General features: G+C 27.7%; 1 protein-coding gene across 1 annotated transcript; it reads right to left on the bottom strand.

Moving 5' to 3' along the window:
- Nucleotides 1-600: 600 nt before the first annotated feature.
- Nucleotides 601-11,413, bottom strand: LOC111039176. Its single transcript, XM_022322522.1, has 11 exons — nucleotides 11,279-11,413; nucleotides 11,076-11,189; nucleotides 10,883-11,006; nucleotides 10,664-10,801; nucleotides 9,656-9,731; nucleotides 9,369-9,507; nucleotides 3,922-4,116; nucleotides 1,474-1,597; nucleotides 1,132-1,269; nucleotides 995-1,070; nucleotides 601-906 (listed from the first exon to the last, which is right to left on the bottom strand). The coding sequence occupies exons 1-11, from the start codon at nucleotides 11,300-11,302 to the stop codon at nucleotides 768-770; spliced, it is 1,287 nt and encodes a 428-aa protein (XP_022178214.1). The 5' UTR covers nucleotides 11,303-11,413; the 3' UTR covers nucleotides 601-767.
- Nucleotides 11,414-15,443: the final 4,030 nt, after the last annotated feature.

Raw genomic sequence — 15,443 nt, forward strand, 5'->3', positions numbered from 1 at the left:
ATATATTATATTACCAGAATATTAGGTAGTAGGTATTTTTACCAAACTTTAACTTTAATACATTTTGAAAATATTATTTTTTTGGATTCCTTGTTCTTATATACATTAATTATAGCCTTATAGCTATAAGTATACCATACACAATGATGTTTTTTTTGTCCGTTGTCATCATTTGTAACAGTAAAATGCTTTGTTAGCATGAAACTGGCTTCAATGGCAGAGTGACGAGTGGGGATGAGCAGTATCAGCGTGTTCTCTCGGTAGAAAAAGTATAGAAAAACTCAAAAGATCAATCACAAATCTATTGTAGTTGGCCACTTCTGTTCTTAAAGAATATTCATTGATATTCATGACAAAAGCCGAACCTAAGTAAACTGCTATTTTTGTAACACAAACAATTTTTGATCGATTATTTTATATTGCAAGTAAAATTATATAAAATATAAGATAACTTCCATAAATGCAAAATTGATAGCTGTGCTTTACTAAGTAAAATAAATAATATAAAAGGTATGTTGGGTTAGGTTAACTACCCATATCAACATTTATCCCAGGAGATTATATAATTTACTTAAAATAAATATGCAATTACAAAAAAAATTATCAATGAAAAATATCTATTTTATTTTAACATTTATTACCACATCCAAAATTGATTCTAAACTTAGAAATATGCTTTGTTACACACAATTATTGCTTCAACATTTAGTCATATTTGATTAAGCATTTGAGCAGTGACCATTGAGTATATTTATTTGTATAATGACTTAAGCACCAAGCTGCTTGTATAGCACTGGCACATAATCATCATATTGAGCTTGATAGAAGTTTCCAGCCACCGGATTTCCCAAATTGTATTTAAGCGCAAATTTAGCAATAGAAAATTTTTCACGCTTTTCTGCTGACCTAATTTTTTTTGAATATTTAAGAATTAACAAGATTTATTACATTATGTATTGCTGTATTATATATGTATGTATATATTATACACTACCTGTTAGTTAAACGGGGTTCATCAAAATTCAACTTTGAAGGTTGTTTGTAAGCTAAGAATACATATCGGTGAAGTCCTATAGCAAAAATAGTATAATTATTATATTTAAAAGTAAAATGTATTTTTTTTTACTTTACCAGTCTCAGGTGGAGGTCCGGAGCCTACATACTCAGAAAGTGTTTCACCCTTCGTAATATCTTTACCAGGAATATTTCCAACTAGCCAATGATGCCATTCTCTATACGTGTGCTCCTTACGACTTGGAGCATCAGGATCTAACACAACAATAAGTATCAATTAAAATATATTTAAATATTTGATACAATACATATATTATATCATCCATGTAATATTATACCTTACATAGTGTGTACATTTATATACAAATAAATGTACTTTATTTGTACAACCACCAAATATACTGTGTTTATATGATATAATAAGTGGATAATATTATGTAGTTATCATTTATGCATTACCTGTCATACAAAGAGTATACAAAGCATTTGGATCAGCAGGCCAGTTTACTGATGGTTGATCTTTTACTTGAGTAGGTGTGAGCTCATTACCCATGTCAACACTTACTCCACTTGGGTATGACACCTATGATATTAAAAATATTAAAATATATATATTAATATAATGTTGAATGAGATAGGTATGTGTTTATGAATTACTTGAAAAGTGTTACAGACATTATTATTTAAGAAACAATACATGGTTCACTTTATTTAACTTATTTTATTATATATACCAACATCACATAAACTTAACAAGCCCAACACATTGACAATCATGTATAGAAATAAATTGGAGTAAAGTTGAGAACATATATTGTCTCTATCTTACAAAATCATAAACTAGCAAATTGTTTGAACATTTTAAAACTTTAATAACTCACTTTGAAATTAAAATATAAAAAAATTTATACTTCTAAATTTGATAATAGGGCAATTCACCCTGATATTAGATATTACTGGGGACGAAGTGGCCGAGTGGATAACACGTCGGTTGCAACGCGCACCGTTGCCAGTTCAAATAGCGGTCATGGGCGACACTTCTCTCCGAGCAGTCTCGGTATCTGGAGAGAGAGGCCACCATCCCCCACCCGGGCATGGCAGAAACCTACAGGTGCCCACTAGAAATTCTGCCAAACAAACACACACCTGTTCCATAACTCCACAGTCCCAAAACCCTGCAGTACCACAACCTACAGCTAATGGCCTCAGTTGCCAAAGCTTAAAACAAAAAAAAACAAATTAGATATTACAGATGTAAATTGATTATTCAGAACATACAATTTAGTATTTACTATATTATGCGTTTTTAAGGCAGAGACAACACATGCAGCTGTACCATATTCTTAAGTGTTCAAAATATTTCAGTATTTTTTAGTTTTTTTAAATTATTCAGTCTTAAATTTTTAATTTAATTTATAAGACAAGGTGATGTGTAGGTGTTTGCTTAAACTTAGAGAAATCATATTTGAATATGAGATAATTTTGAACTACTATATAAGCGCAGTGTTTATCCCTGGTGATCATATGAAATAAAATGAGTCAAGTTGTGTCCTCGCTATAATCTAACCTATCATAAGCATACACTATTAATTCTTGAAATCAAGTTAAATGGGTGTCATACTTTTCTAAGCATAAATCACATATAATTTACAATTATTTGCTAATTTGTAATATACGGTTTTTCCATTGTGTTATTAAATAGATTGCGAGTCTATTATATAGACTCTATATTATAGAGTAATTAAAATATTGGCTCTAAATAGTCGAAACTTTTTAAGTTGTTCTCGTGATTATTAATCCATGATAGTGTTTTACTGGAAGCTAATAAAAAAAACAAATAGTCAAAATGAATTATAAACCTTTGACGAATGCTAATATGACATTGTATATTCCTTCCTCATTATATATAATAATGTATAGACTATCATTTATTAGACCACATAGCATTATTAAAATTAATTGTTAAGCCAATTAACAAGTTACTGAAAATTGTTAACATATCACATATAATATTGATTAATATGTAATTTGCTATTAATTATTATAGATACATTATTGAACAGGCATATTTTCAATTATGTCTACAGTTGTTAAAATTTCTCTCAAGATTCCTTAAATTGACTAAGGCATAACTAACTTAAAACTAGATAAATAGACAGTTAAATTTTGTTGTTTAGATTTTTTTTTTTTTGATTGTGAGAAATTAAAATAAATTAACCAAAAACTGATGGAACTGTTGTAAGTGTAAAACCAAGTGCATAACATATTCACGATTAACCTATATCTTAATATTGTAAGACTTTTATTAAACTATTAAGTTTGAAAAACACTCTAAAAACCATTAGAGGTCAGTGCACTTAAAGTTTTCTCAAATTGACCCATGCAAGGTACATGGGTAGGTATCAAATTTAATTTGTGATCAGCAGAATCAATCATATTATGCTGTAAGGTTTTATGTATATTAGAGTAAGTTGACCTATTATCAAACTCATAGTTAAGCCATGTAGAAGGGTGCTTCTGAGATGAATAAATATTTTCAAATTGTAAAACGTTGTCCAATAATTAGGACTTGTGTGAAAATTTAAATATTGTAAAAGCTACATACAAACCATAGACAAGTGTAAAATTATAACATGTTTGATAATATGACACTTACATCAAATTCTATAGATTATCTACAGTATTTGCTAATATTAAAATATTCAACAACACAAGATTGGTAATTGCTGAACCCTTAGACATAATAGATACATGTATATTATAAAATTATTTTATGTCTATAGCTGTACTCAAATTTGTCATGTTGTGTGCGAACCACAGAGAGCAAACAAATACCTAATGGCTAATACACAGGAAGTGTGGTGACAGTCTAAAGTTTCGACTGTAAAAATAAACATAAAATTTTACTTCAATTTTGTCGCTGGGCGCAACGGCAATCACATCGGGAACGACTTCGTGTTCAAGCATGGCGGCGGCGGCGGACGATTTGGTCGAGTAAGATGAACGAGCAGTGAACGCAGTAGTTAACTGTGGAACGATCAAATGTTTAGCTCGAGCAGTCAGGTGACAGTAATTAATGGCGGATTTTATCAACAATGCCATCTATAGACTATAAATTATAATGCGTGTGCCGGTAAATTAAAATAGATTAAAATTGTTAACGTCGATACTTACAAGTGTAAAATATCACTGAATCAGTGTATCCTCACTGGTAACTGGTATCACGTATGGTATATTTCACAATTTGTGAATTCAAATAATTTCAGAATTGTGTGAATATTATTGTTCTATGATATTATTACGAGACAACTTCTCACTGCAGTGCAGTTTGTCCACAGTCCGTAGTGATACCAGGTAAGTGAATAGTGATAAGTGATAACTCATGGGTCATTCACTCGTTCGTGAACGAGTTGGAGGGGGGATGAGTAGCAACGAGTCCAGCTGAATCACAGGACAATAATGTTTGAACTTTGAATGCCTAATTGTTCCTTTTCAGTGTGATCGTTACTTTGGTCCAATCAAATTGTAGAACGTGGAACGACATTTTATTGTTTCACACATCGGGGTCGGGGTGTACGACAAGGCGACAAATATCGTTTATTTGAGTAATTGACATTTCCCGAGATTTCGTACCACATTTGACAGATTTAAAAACAGTAAAACACCGCTTTCTTTCCAATAGTTAGGCCTATATTATTATGTTATATACAAAAATTATTTACTACTTATTAACTTATCTACCTATGATTATAAAATATTTCCGTATGACGCGAATAGTTCCTTATACCGACCTCTGACCTAGCAAACGATAGCTTATCGCATTTACCCGTTTCGTATTCACTGGAATTATAATAATTGTATAAAAGCATTAAATGCACGAACTACTAAGGTATACACAGACTTCTAATATGGTAACTTGGTATTATAGAAGTCTGATATACTGTGAAGCACGGCTATAGATATAAATATAGTACAATGTATAATATAAAATAAAAATACAGTAAAAAAAGCCCTGGAAAAATTACCTTTAAAGAGTTTATTATTCTTACATGATATTATTTAATATCATAATATAGTCTATAGATGTAATTTTTTTTTATTTATAATTAATTAATTAATAATACCTAAATATAGAGTCTATGATAAATTAATTGCAATTATTATACCTTCCATTTTCCAACCTAACTTAGGTAGGTACTATATTTTTGGCTGCAATACGATTGCACGCGTTCCTATCAGCGGCACCTTTTTAGGCGTACGATTTCTCCCGCTAAATTATTATTACTTCTAAGCAACGTTGTCGAATATACAGATTATATTCTATTTTTCCATTTTTATTTCTATTTCATATGATGATGATTTTCCAAAGTTTTAAAAATACATTTACATAAATATTTTATATGATTAATAAAAAACAATGTTTATTGTACTTACCTATTATTATTAAATAATAAATGATATAAAAGTACCAAAATTAATAATTATATTAAACCTATTTAAAGTTGGACAACATAAAATGTTTAAAATTGTTACGTAAATAATATCAATAACTCTAATAATTCATATAATACCTATTCGATTAATATTTTGAGCAATAGTAAAACTAAAAGCTAATAAAAAAAAAAATGAATAAATAATATTTTTTTAGCATTCCTAGTCATTGAATGTTGAGGTGTTTCTTACTATAAAAGGCTTTTTTGGGGGGGAATTTTTGTTATTAGATTCTCAAAATAGATATTTCCTAAGTATTATTGAATTGCTGATATTTCAATAAAAATATATTTTTGTACGAGATTTTAACGATCAACACGTAATCTGACCGCTGCAGCAGTAGTTCGGACACAACATATTTTTAGTTTTATTGTTAATTTTGAAAGTAGGTTTTTGTTATATATATACTATATAGGTCGTGCCATTCTGGGAATTTCGTAAGCACATAATTGTTTATATAATTAATGCAAATATTTAATTATAAGTGTATCAATTGTGTAATGGATATTGTGGTGTACCCATATACACAATATATAAGTAAATAATATGACATATGATTATATTCAATATATCAACCACGATGTAGGTAAATCTTACCTACATCGTAATACCAACTTATTCCCAGTTAATTATAATAATATTATTTACCTACTTATCAATTGTAATGATAATCTTTTAGGGAGGTATTTTTAAATTACTCGCCTATATATAATTATATACACCTAAAAGTAAAATTATAGCCATGGGTATACTAACTAAAACCTAATAAATAATAACCTACATCGTTTTAAACATAATAATTATGTCTCTGTATAGGTAATGACTAATGCCTCAATTATGTTATTCATATACTTCTAAAAAGCTTTTATGTCTCAATTTGTATCATATCGACAATGATCTTGAGCTTTAAAAAACGGGGGTATCATCTTTTAAGAAAAAACTTTGGTGTCTCAAATATATGAATATATATACATGTGTTTAACACATTTATGCAATATTTGATATTTATTTCAATACATATAATTTAAAATATAATATATATCAACTGACCACTTTCATATTCTATACCTATTATTACCTATTCTGTAATTAATTATATGCAGCTTCTATTTTCAACTATGGTTTTTTCAATGCTTGAAAAACAGCTTCCACATTTCCGATCTGGGTTTCTCAAAATATATAATAACTTAAAGGTATCGTCATTCATAAGAAATCTAATGTATAGGTACTTTTTATAGTTTCAATTTTACTTAGCTTTTGACTTCCGACAACTGCTATATTGTTGTATTACCTCTGTAATCTGTACTATATTATAAACGACTCACATAGTTGCATAATCAGATAATCTGACCACCAACTACACACATACTAAAAAGTAAAAATGTGTAACTGCCACCGGGTATATAAATTTTTTTTTATTAATACAGAACCCTCGATAACATTAGCCAATTGGGTTTACAAAATATAATTTAATCGATTACATAACATAATGATATGTACTTATTCTAAATTATTTTAAATTTTAGTTTGAAGATTAGCGTCTCTAGTGAATTGGATCATGTCTAAATATATTGTTAATTATTTAGCCATGAATTGGATGTTGTTGTTTATGGATTGAGGACGATTGTGATTTGTGGAGTATTTTGGCTATAGTGACTCTGGCACGTTGTGACTTGTTTTGATATACCACAAGTAATAAGTATATAATATATCTAAATTTTGGATATTCCTTAAAAAATGTATTGTAACAGAATCAGTAAATTTTAGCACATCTTAACCGCAATTTCTCGGATTCTACAAATGATATTGTCATTATCATTATTCATTACCTACTCAATAATTATTACGATTTATATTACGATGTACTAAAATATAGTTAATCAATGTTGAAGGCCGTAAAAGGTAAAAAAACAGACTAAATTCATACATGAATAAATTCAATAATAAGAATGTAATAGGTGTTAGGATCCTAAATACTAATCTACAATATAAATATGTATATATAGCGTAGCCAGATCTTTCATGATATATAGTGTATGCAAGAAGCCCGTGTACAAACAAATCAATGTGTTTAAGGTTTAACATCTATTTGTTTAATACAATCATACAAGTCTAATGATTAGAATTTCTATTGAGATTCACACTCATAATAATCATAACTATAAGAAAACACTTGTTTATACCCATAGACATTTTTTATTTCTATTAATTAATTATTTATCAGTAAATAACTTTGTTAAAAACAAGTTACTTGGGTATAATATATTTTACATAACATAATAATCTAATACACGTGTTACACAAATCTGTGAAAGTCAATGATAATATAATATAATTATTATTATATTAGGATCATTAATTTAATTTTAATTTTTTGTATTAATGCTTCCAAGTATTCTCCCGCGGCCGACAGATAACTAGGTATGAGCTATCAATTATCATTATTAACTTAATGATGAGTAATTATTAAACTACAGTTATTATTATTACACAATTATTAAACTACCATTCTAAAGGCACGTCCGACGGAGCAGCTTTTGTGAGTGTGACGTAAATTATTATTTAAATCATTATAATCGAAAAACAAATGCCACATGGTCTGGACACGTATTTTCCGGTACAGGGCCGAAGAAGGCCGCGCTGTACCTACTGGCTGTGCTGTACGCTAAAAGGCTGCTACGTCTGGACGAGCCTTAACATTTCCAAAGCCAACCCAACGGTAAACGGAAAAACAATTTCAAAATTTTACCATTTACATAATATTAAAACATATTTCAAGTAACTTGTCATCGATTGCCATAAATGATGTGGTAGGCCAATAGAACATAGAAAAAATAGATGTACCAAAATACATCCTGTCACCTCCTCGATAAGCGACACTTGGCACCCTAATAACATCTATGCTTTTATCCCGATGAAGATTATAAGATAAAGATATTTTTTCTACATTATGGGCTGTATATTATCATGCAAAATTATTGAAATGTAAAATTTTAGTAAAATTAAAATTTACCATATGAATAATATGATATTAAATTGACTTTTTAGTACAATTTATGTCCATACAAATATAAACTCAAATAAAAAAACAACACTAATTTTGCGTTTGAACTTAAAATTCATACATTTTACAATTATTAATAATATTATTTATATGTATTATTGTATTATTAATATGAATTAGGTACCTATAACAGTTAGAGTAGGTAACTTATTAATTTATTATAACGGTTATCTAATAAAGATAACCTAACTTTAAAAAAAGACACTTACTAATACTAAGCACCTAGTATGTAATATATTGTATAATAATATAATATTCCTACGTATATAAGAAATACGCTACAAAGCAGTAGGTAGGACCCATAATGACATAAATATATTTAATATTATAATCTTATGTAAGGTAACCTGATGTTGACATGTTGTGCAAACCTAGCATGCTCATTGAAGCCCATTATTCAGTTTAAATAAATAAAAATAATACAGATGGAAAAACAAGACTGCAAATTTAAATTATTTTATATGACCAAAAATAATATTTTAACGAGGAACTTAATTAACTGAAATGTCTATAGAGTACTTATGTACCATTAATTTAAAATGTAAAATAATACCTATGTAGTATGTATGATGTAAATTATACGTAAATACAATGGTTCAGTAGAAAAAACATACATTTTATAAAATAAAATAAAATAATTTTTATTTTATTAATTTAAATATTATATAAAATACTGTAGACTTAAAAACTCAAATAGCCGCTTAAATATTGTTTTCTACATAAACATTTTATTTTTTTGCAATCTTTTAAATAATATACCTAGGGTTACTAATTTTGATTTAATTTTGAGATGAGATTAATTGACTCCAAATTGTTGGTATAGAATTGGAACATAATCATCGTACTGAGCTTGATAAAAATTACCAGCCACAGGTGTTCCTAAATTGTACTTCTGTGCAAATTTATGGATTGAAAATTTATCACGATTTTCGGCAGATCTATACAAATAGAATAAGGAATATATTATATGAAATTATTAAAACTTTCAAGTTTTAATGGTTAAGTATAAAAATACAAGTTAGGTTTATTAATTAGTTTTAGCATAATATATCTAGTCAATTATATTAATGATTAATATTATATTACTTATTGCTTATACGTGGCTCATCAAATGACAGTTTGGACGGTTGTTTGTATACTAAAAACACGTATCGATGTAGCCCTGGAAAATCATAATATTTTTATTTTTATCTTTCAATCGTACCTAGAGGCTATTTCTATGTGTGCACTTATATCGACAATACATTTTGTGCATTACAACATCTCAACATTTCCATACGAAAAATAAAAATGTGCATCCGTCACCTAAGATGTAACAAGGCGAGCTGCCAAGGTTCCATGTGTGCTATACAGTAAAAATTTTAATTTTTGAAAAGAATAAATATGGATAATTTGTACATTGGATGCATTGCATAATATAATAATATAATAAAGTACTTTTAAAACACTAAACAAAATATACCAACGAAAATATTATGATTTTTTTTTACTGTGGCTTAGTCTAGTTATTTAAATACGTATTATAATACGTATTGTTTGTCAATGCTGATTTAATAATGAATAAATTAATTTATTATTTACTATTTTAATTATATAATCAAGTAAACTAACATAAACAGTAATAATAACAGAAGAAAAATAAAAAGTAAAAAATGATTATGAATTTATTTAAATAAAAACTAAAATATGTTTATAAGTTATAGACTATAGCATATTTTTATCAGCTAAACCACAATGCACAGTGCTGATGTAAAACGACTGATTTCATAATTGTGTGCTATAGGCTTATAGCTACAGCCTAAAGCATTATAAAAACGGGTAAATAAAGATCTAGACTCCAGATAATATTAAAGACAACTCTTTGCATTAAAGTAAAGTGTTAACATGCCAACTTTAAGTGACTGATACACCTCGATAAGCCAATAAAAAAGCAAAGATGAAAAATAGTCACTATAATTGTATCTATGAACATTATAGAATCATCTAATAAATCATCCTCTAATATTCATGAATGAACCTAACAGTTATTTGATACTTAGAAACTTAGCAGTGATAGACCTAAATACAATAGTATCATTAATCATAATATAGTACCGGTTTTTGGTGGAGGTCCAGAACCTACGTATCCAGAAAGTGTTTCTCCTAGGCTCACATTTCCACCGGGTATGTTTCCTACCAACCAATGATGCCATTCTCTGTTTTTAGGTTCAGCACGACTCGGAGCATCAGGATCTGAATACAACAATAAATATTATATTAATTATAAATACCCAGGTATGATGTTATGTTAAAATAAAATTATCCTACACATACCTGTCAAACACAGCGTATAAAATGAATTAGGGTCAGCATTCCAACTAACTGACGGCTGGTCTTTTACCTTAGTGGGTGTAAGTTCATTTCCAAGTAATGCTTTTTCGCCATTCGGATAATTTACCTATAATACGATTTTTATTTTTCTGATAAAATAATTATCTTAATAGAAAGGTATGTTTTTTTCATTTACATGTATAATTTCTTTTGGAGCAACAGGAATTACATCAGGTACCACTCGTTGATTTTCCATGGCTTGATCGACTTTTATTAATTTGTGTGCAGATACGCCTATCGCGAAACATATCTGTAAAATGAAGATTGTAAATTTTTTTTTAATAAACCGAAAGTATCTTGGACAGAAAAATGTTTAAGTATATTAAAATAATTTCTTACTAAACACAAGCTAAATCGCCACATATTTGTCTTGAAAATTAAGGAACTAATAGCCAATAAGTAAAGTTGATATCGAAGTTGTCTGAACTGATTAGTGAACACACAGTGAATGAACTCAAAACGTTCTCTCGGAGTTATATATAGGGAATAATCATAATCATATTATTTACTGCAACTACTACTACTACTACTACTACTTCTACTATAGATACTTTTACTTAGGTCTCGGAAGGTCATTATAATTTTACAATACACTTCAAAGGATCATTTACAAAGAACATAATATTAAATAGTTATTACTAATTATGTATCATAGAATAAACTAATTTTATACAGAAGTAATTACTGGAAACAATAAGATTGAGTTAATGCTATTTTTCTTTAAATAATTCGGAATAATAAGGTTTAATAGAATAATTTAACAGAAGAATAAAATGGAGAATGTTTAAACAAAATATTGGTGCATATCATATAGGTAATGCATTGTAATAAATATAAAGAAATAAATATTACATAGGTACCTATTACTTATACTCGTTTTACATTTACAATTTTATGATAATAATTGCAGGTATTATTGTATTATGTACTTATTATAATTTATATCCTGGATAGCATAAAAACCTCCAAAATTTCAAGATTTTCTAAATTTAGTTAATTTCAAAGAAGGAATGATCTTATTATAGATTACGGTTTTTGTGAAACTTTATGATCATATTTAAAGGTTAAAAAAAACCATCACAAATCCTTGTTAATAAAAAATAAAAATCATACGTCAATATATTGGTTCATGACTTATTCGCACCATTTTTTCAGCTCTAGAATGATTTTAAGATTATATTTTTAGAAAAAAAAATAAAATATGTATGAGTAGAGTATTAAATAGCATATCGGCGAACAAGCTTATACTTTAATAGGTTTTTGAATACGATTAAAAAAAAAACAATGTAATTACATGATATAAAAAAAATGTACTTTTATGTTTTAACATACGAAACAATCCACCTACAAAACAATATTTTTAAACAAACACCTCTCGAATGGCTGACGTCCGTTATATACAGGTTACACTGTATTACGTATCGAATTGTTTACTATATAATTCAAGTTTAAATCATGTTGAGCTCCGAAACTGTTAAAAAATATTATTGTTTTTTTTTTTTATAAAATATTAGTTATACGTTAAAATATTTGTTTTTTTGACATTTTATATACAAATTCATAATGCATAAATAATATAAATAGGTACGTACTTAAAAACTGCAAATTTCCTATTACTATCTTTTATTATTATCATAATTTCCATTTTTATCGAAATTAAACGTATACATAATGGTTACTTATATATTTGTATTACAAGGTACGACTTACACAGTCTTCATTAATAATATTTTTCGGTCGACCATGAAGGTTTTTTTAATTTATATATTATATCATGCTTAGTACCTACTAATTGTACTATAATAACTAGGTATACAACGTTTTAAAATACTCACTATATAATAGCTATCGTTTGTAGAAAAAAAATATTCGTTATAATATATGTTAATCTGTTTCATATGTAGATTGTAGGTATACCTATGTTATAAGTATGTTCCTATTTCTATATGCCTACTTTGATGTAAAAAATTGTAACACTAAGTCGCTGTAACCACTAACAATATAATATACCTATACTTAACATATTACTGACTACTGTACATTTTTCACTTTTGAGAAAACACAAGTAGCGAACATCCTAATTACCTACCTGAATGTAGTGAAGATTATTTTTTGTCAAAACTTATACATATTTAGTTTTTTACTTTTTATTTTACGGACTATATGAAAGTAATTATGCTTTGTTGTTTTAACTTTATGTTTTACAGTTCTTTATTGTAATGTAAACTATAATAGTCTACAAACTCTGTTATAATAGAACTCCATGTATAACTAACCAGGCAATGAAGCTTATAGGTATATAATACATTTAAAGGAGACTTGACTTACTCCACAAATCATTCTAAACCTGTGACAACTTTTGTTCAATATTTGTTTCCGAGGCGTGACTAACATACTATAATCAACATCAGGTTCTTATTGCTTTTGACTAATTAGTGTTATCAGACATTTTTGTTTAAATATTATATTATTTATGACATCATAAATCATGCTTACTTCGCCTAATAATATGTAATAAATCATATTATTATAATTAATAGATATACTTATACCTAACCCTGATTTCTATATAATTTTGTCTTAAAATACCAACTACTAATTCATATAGTCATATGTATAAAAATAAAGAATACAGAATGTATAGGTAGGACAGGTAGGTACATGGCTGTGCATAATGTTTATATTTATTCCTTAAAAATTCAATAGATGCTATTATTAGCAGTGCAGTATATAAAATTATGACGTGTCGAAGGGTGCAATTAGCTGGTACCTAGTTGGCAAGGTGAGACTTTAAGGTTTTAAACCCCTTAATAAATCGGGAGTAAAACACCATTAATAACAAATTAAGGCATTTATATGTTATATTATACTATAAATCTATTACTATATAAGGATCCGCCTACATAATAGACATAAATATATTATCAACAACACCTGTGACTTACAGACATTCTCCATATTTTTTTTTTGTATTATCACGGAGTCTCACTGGCCACCTAATTAAATTGAATACCTCTGCAAATACCATTAATATTTTATATTGATTCAAATGTATATTATGCAGTAAAAAAGTTATAGGTATTTAGATTGAAGTTATTATCAAGATATATATAATATATCTATTGTGGTTTTAAGAAAATTTTTTAATTGCATGAAATTAGTAATAATGTAAAGGGTTTTCAATTTGCATTGCCTGATGAGAGTTTAGACTGAAAGATGTGGTATATACTTACCTTGAATTGTTCGGGACTGATGACCTTTTACATTTTTCGGAGGGGGCCCCAATTTATAGATTTAATATAGAGTCACCAAGTGTCTATAGTAGCAACACAGGACGGCATCTCAACAAACAAAAAAATAAAAAATGTCGATGGAGAGTAAACCTAAAAAACAATCCTATTCAATATTTATTTTATAAATTCCTTGTAATTTTTGCAAGCCCTTTTTTACTTATAACTAAAACGTTATCCTCTATAAAATAATATAATAAATAGTGTATAAAATTTTAACTATATATTATACCAATACCTAAAATATCTAATATAGGTACTATTTAATATGGTTTCAATATGATCATTATTCATTAGGTACAGCCGGTGTAAGCAGTATTATTAGGTAGGTATGTAAATTATAGATGCTTAAAAATATAATTATCAAAAATAAAAACGAATTGACTTAATTAAAAGTTGAGCACTCTAATCAACGACACAACATTTATTTATATATTTGTATAATTACAATATGTCTAATAAAATATAAAATAACTTTGTTCGAATCACGGTTATCTGGATATTATATTGATAGATAACCGTTGGCTGTTGCATGTTTGAACTTTAACTATACACATCAGTACATCACTATTTAGTATTCACTAAGCCATTAAACAGACTTTATATTAAACTAATTATTATGAAATTGGTAGGTAAATATAGCCGTGCACCTACCCAGGTATTATTAATTATTATGATTAACTGCAGTCAATAAAAATATCAAGTTTTTTTTTCCGTTATAAATTCCCTATAATATTATTTTAGCATAAAATATTCAAATATAAAACACTGTTAACGAGTAGGTAGGTTCATTAAATAATGTAAAAAGTTGCTGACATAATGTTTATTTATGATCTCATTAATTATAATATCGCCAGTCCTCAATTATTATTTCAAGTTGGATTTTAGATAATTAGACTCCAGTTCAATAAAGGAAATCTTAATTATTATTATTTGTAGATACCTACCTATAAATACCTACAAAGCTACTTGAAAGCAGTTGAAACTTTTTTTCCTGAGAGCATTTTATTTAGCTAATTATGTGTGTATGTTGCGTGTGCTAATTTATTTAGATATTTCTCGAGATCCATTTAAGCATAGTTTTTTCAATACGTTATTTTTTTACTCTTTAGTCATGTGCTATGTATTTGTTTTTTCTATAATTGTTTTTGTGGTTATATTGTTTATCAAATGGCATACGCCCGTTTGTGAAATATAAATAAATAGATCCTTTG

The sequence above is a fragment of the Myzus persicae genome, unplaced genomic scaffold (genome assembly GCF_001856785.1).
Source record: "Myzus persicae strain clone G006 unplaced genomic scaffold, MPER_G0061.0, whole genome shotgun sequence".
NCBI classification, from domain to species: Eukaryota; Metazoa; Arthropoda; class Insecta; order Hemiptera; family Aphididae; genus Myzus; species Myzus persicae.

Excerpts from the sequence above, each read along its gene's own strand:
- LOC111039176 (XM_022322522.1), bottom strand. The coding sequence starts at position 11,302 with ATGTGGCGATTTAGCTTGTGTTTA. Across the intron at positions 11,007-11,075 it reads CTCCAAAAGAAATTATACAT|GTAAATTATCCGAATGGCGA; the intron begins GTAAATGAAAAA and ends ATCGTATTATAG. Across the intron at positions 9,508-9,655 it reads GAGCCACGTATAAGCAATAA|ATCTGCCGAAAATCGTGATA; the intron begins GTAATATAATAT and ends CTATTTGTATAG.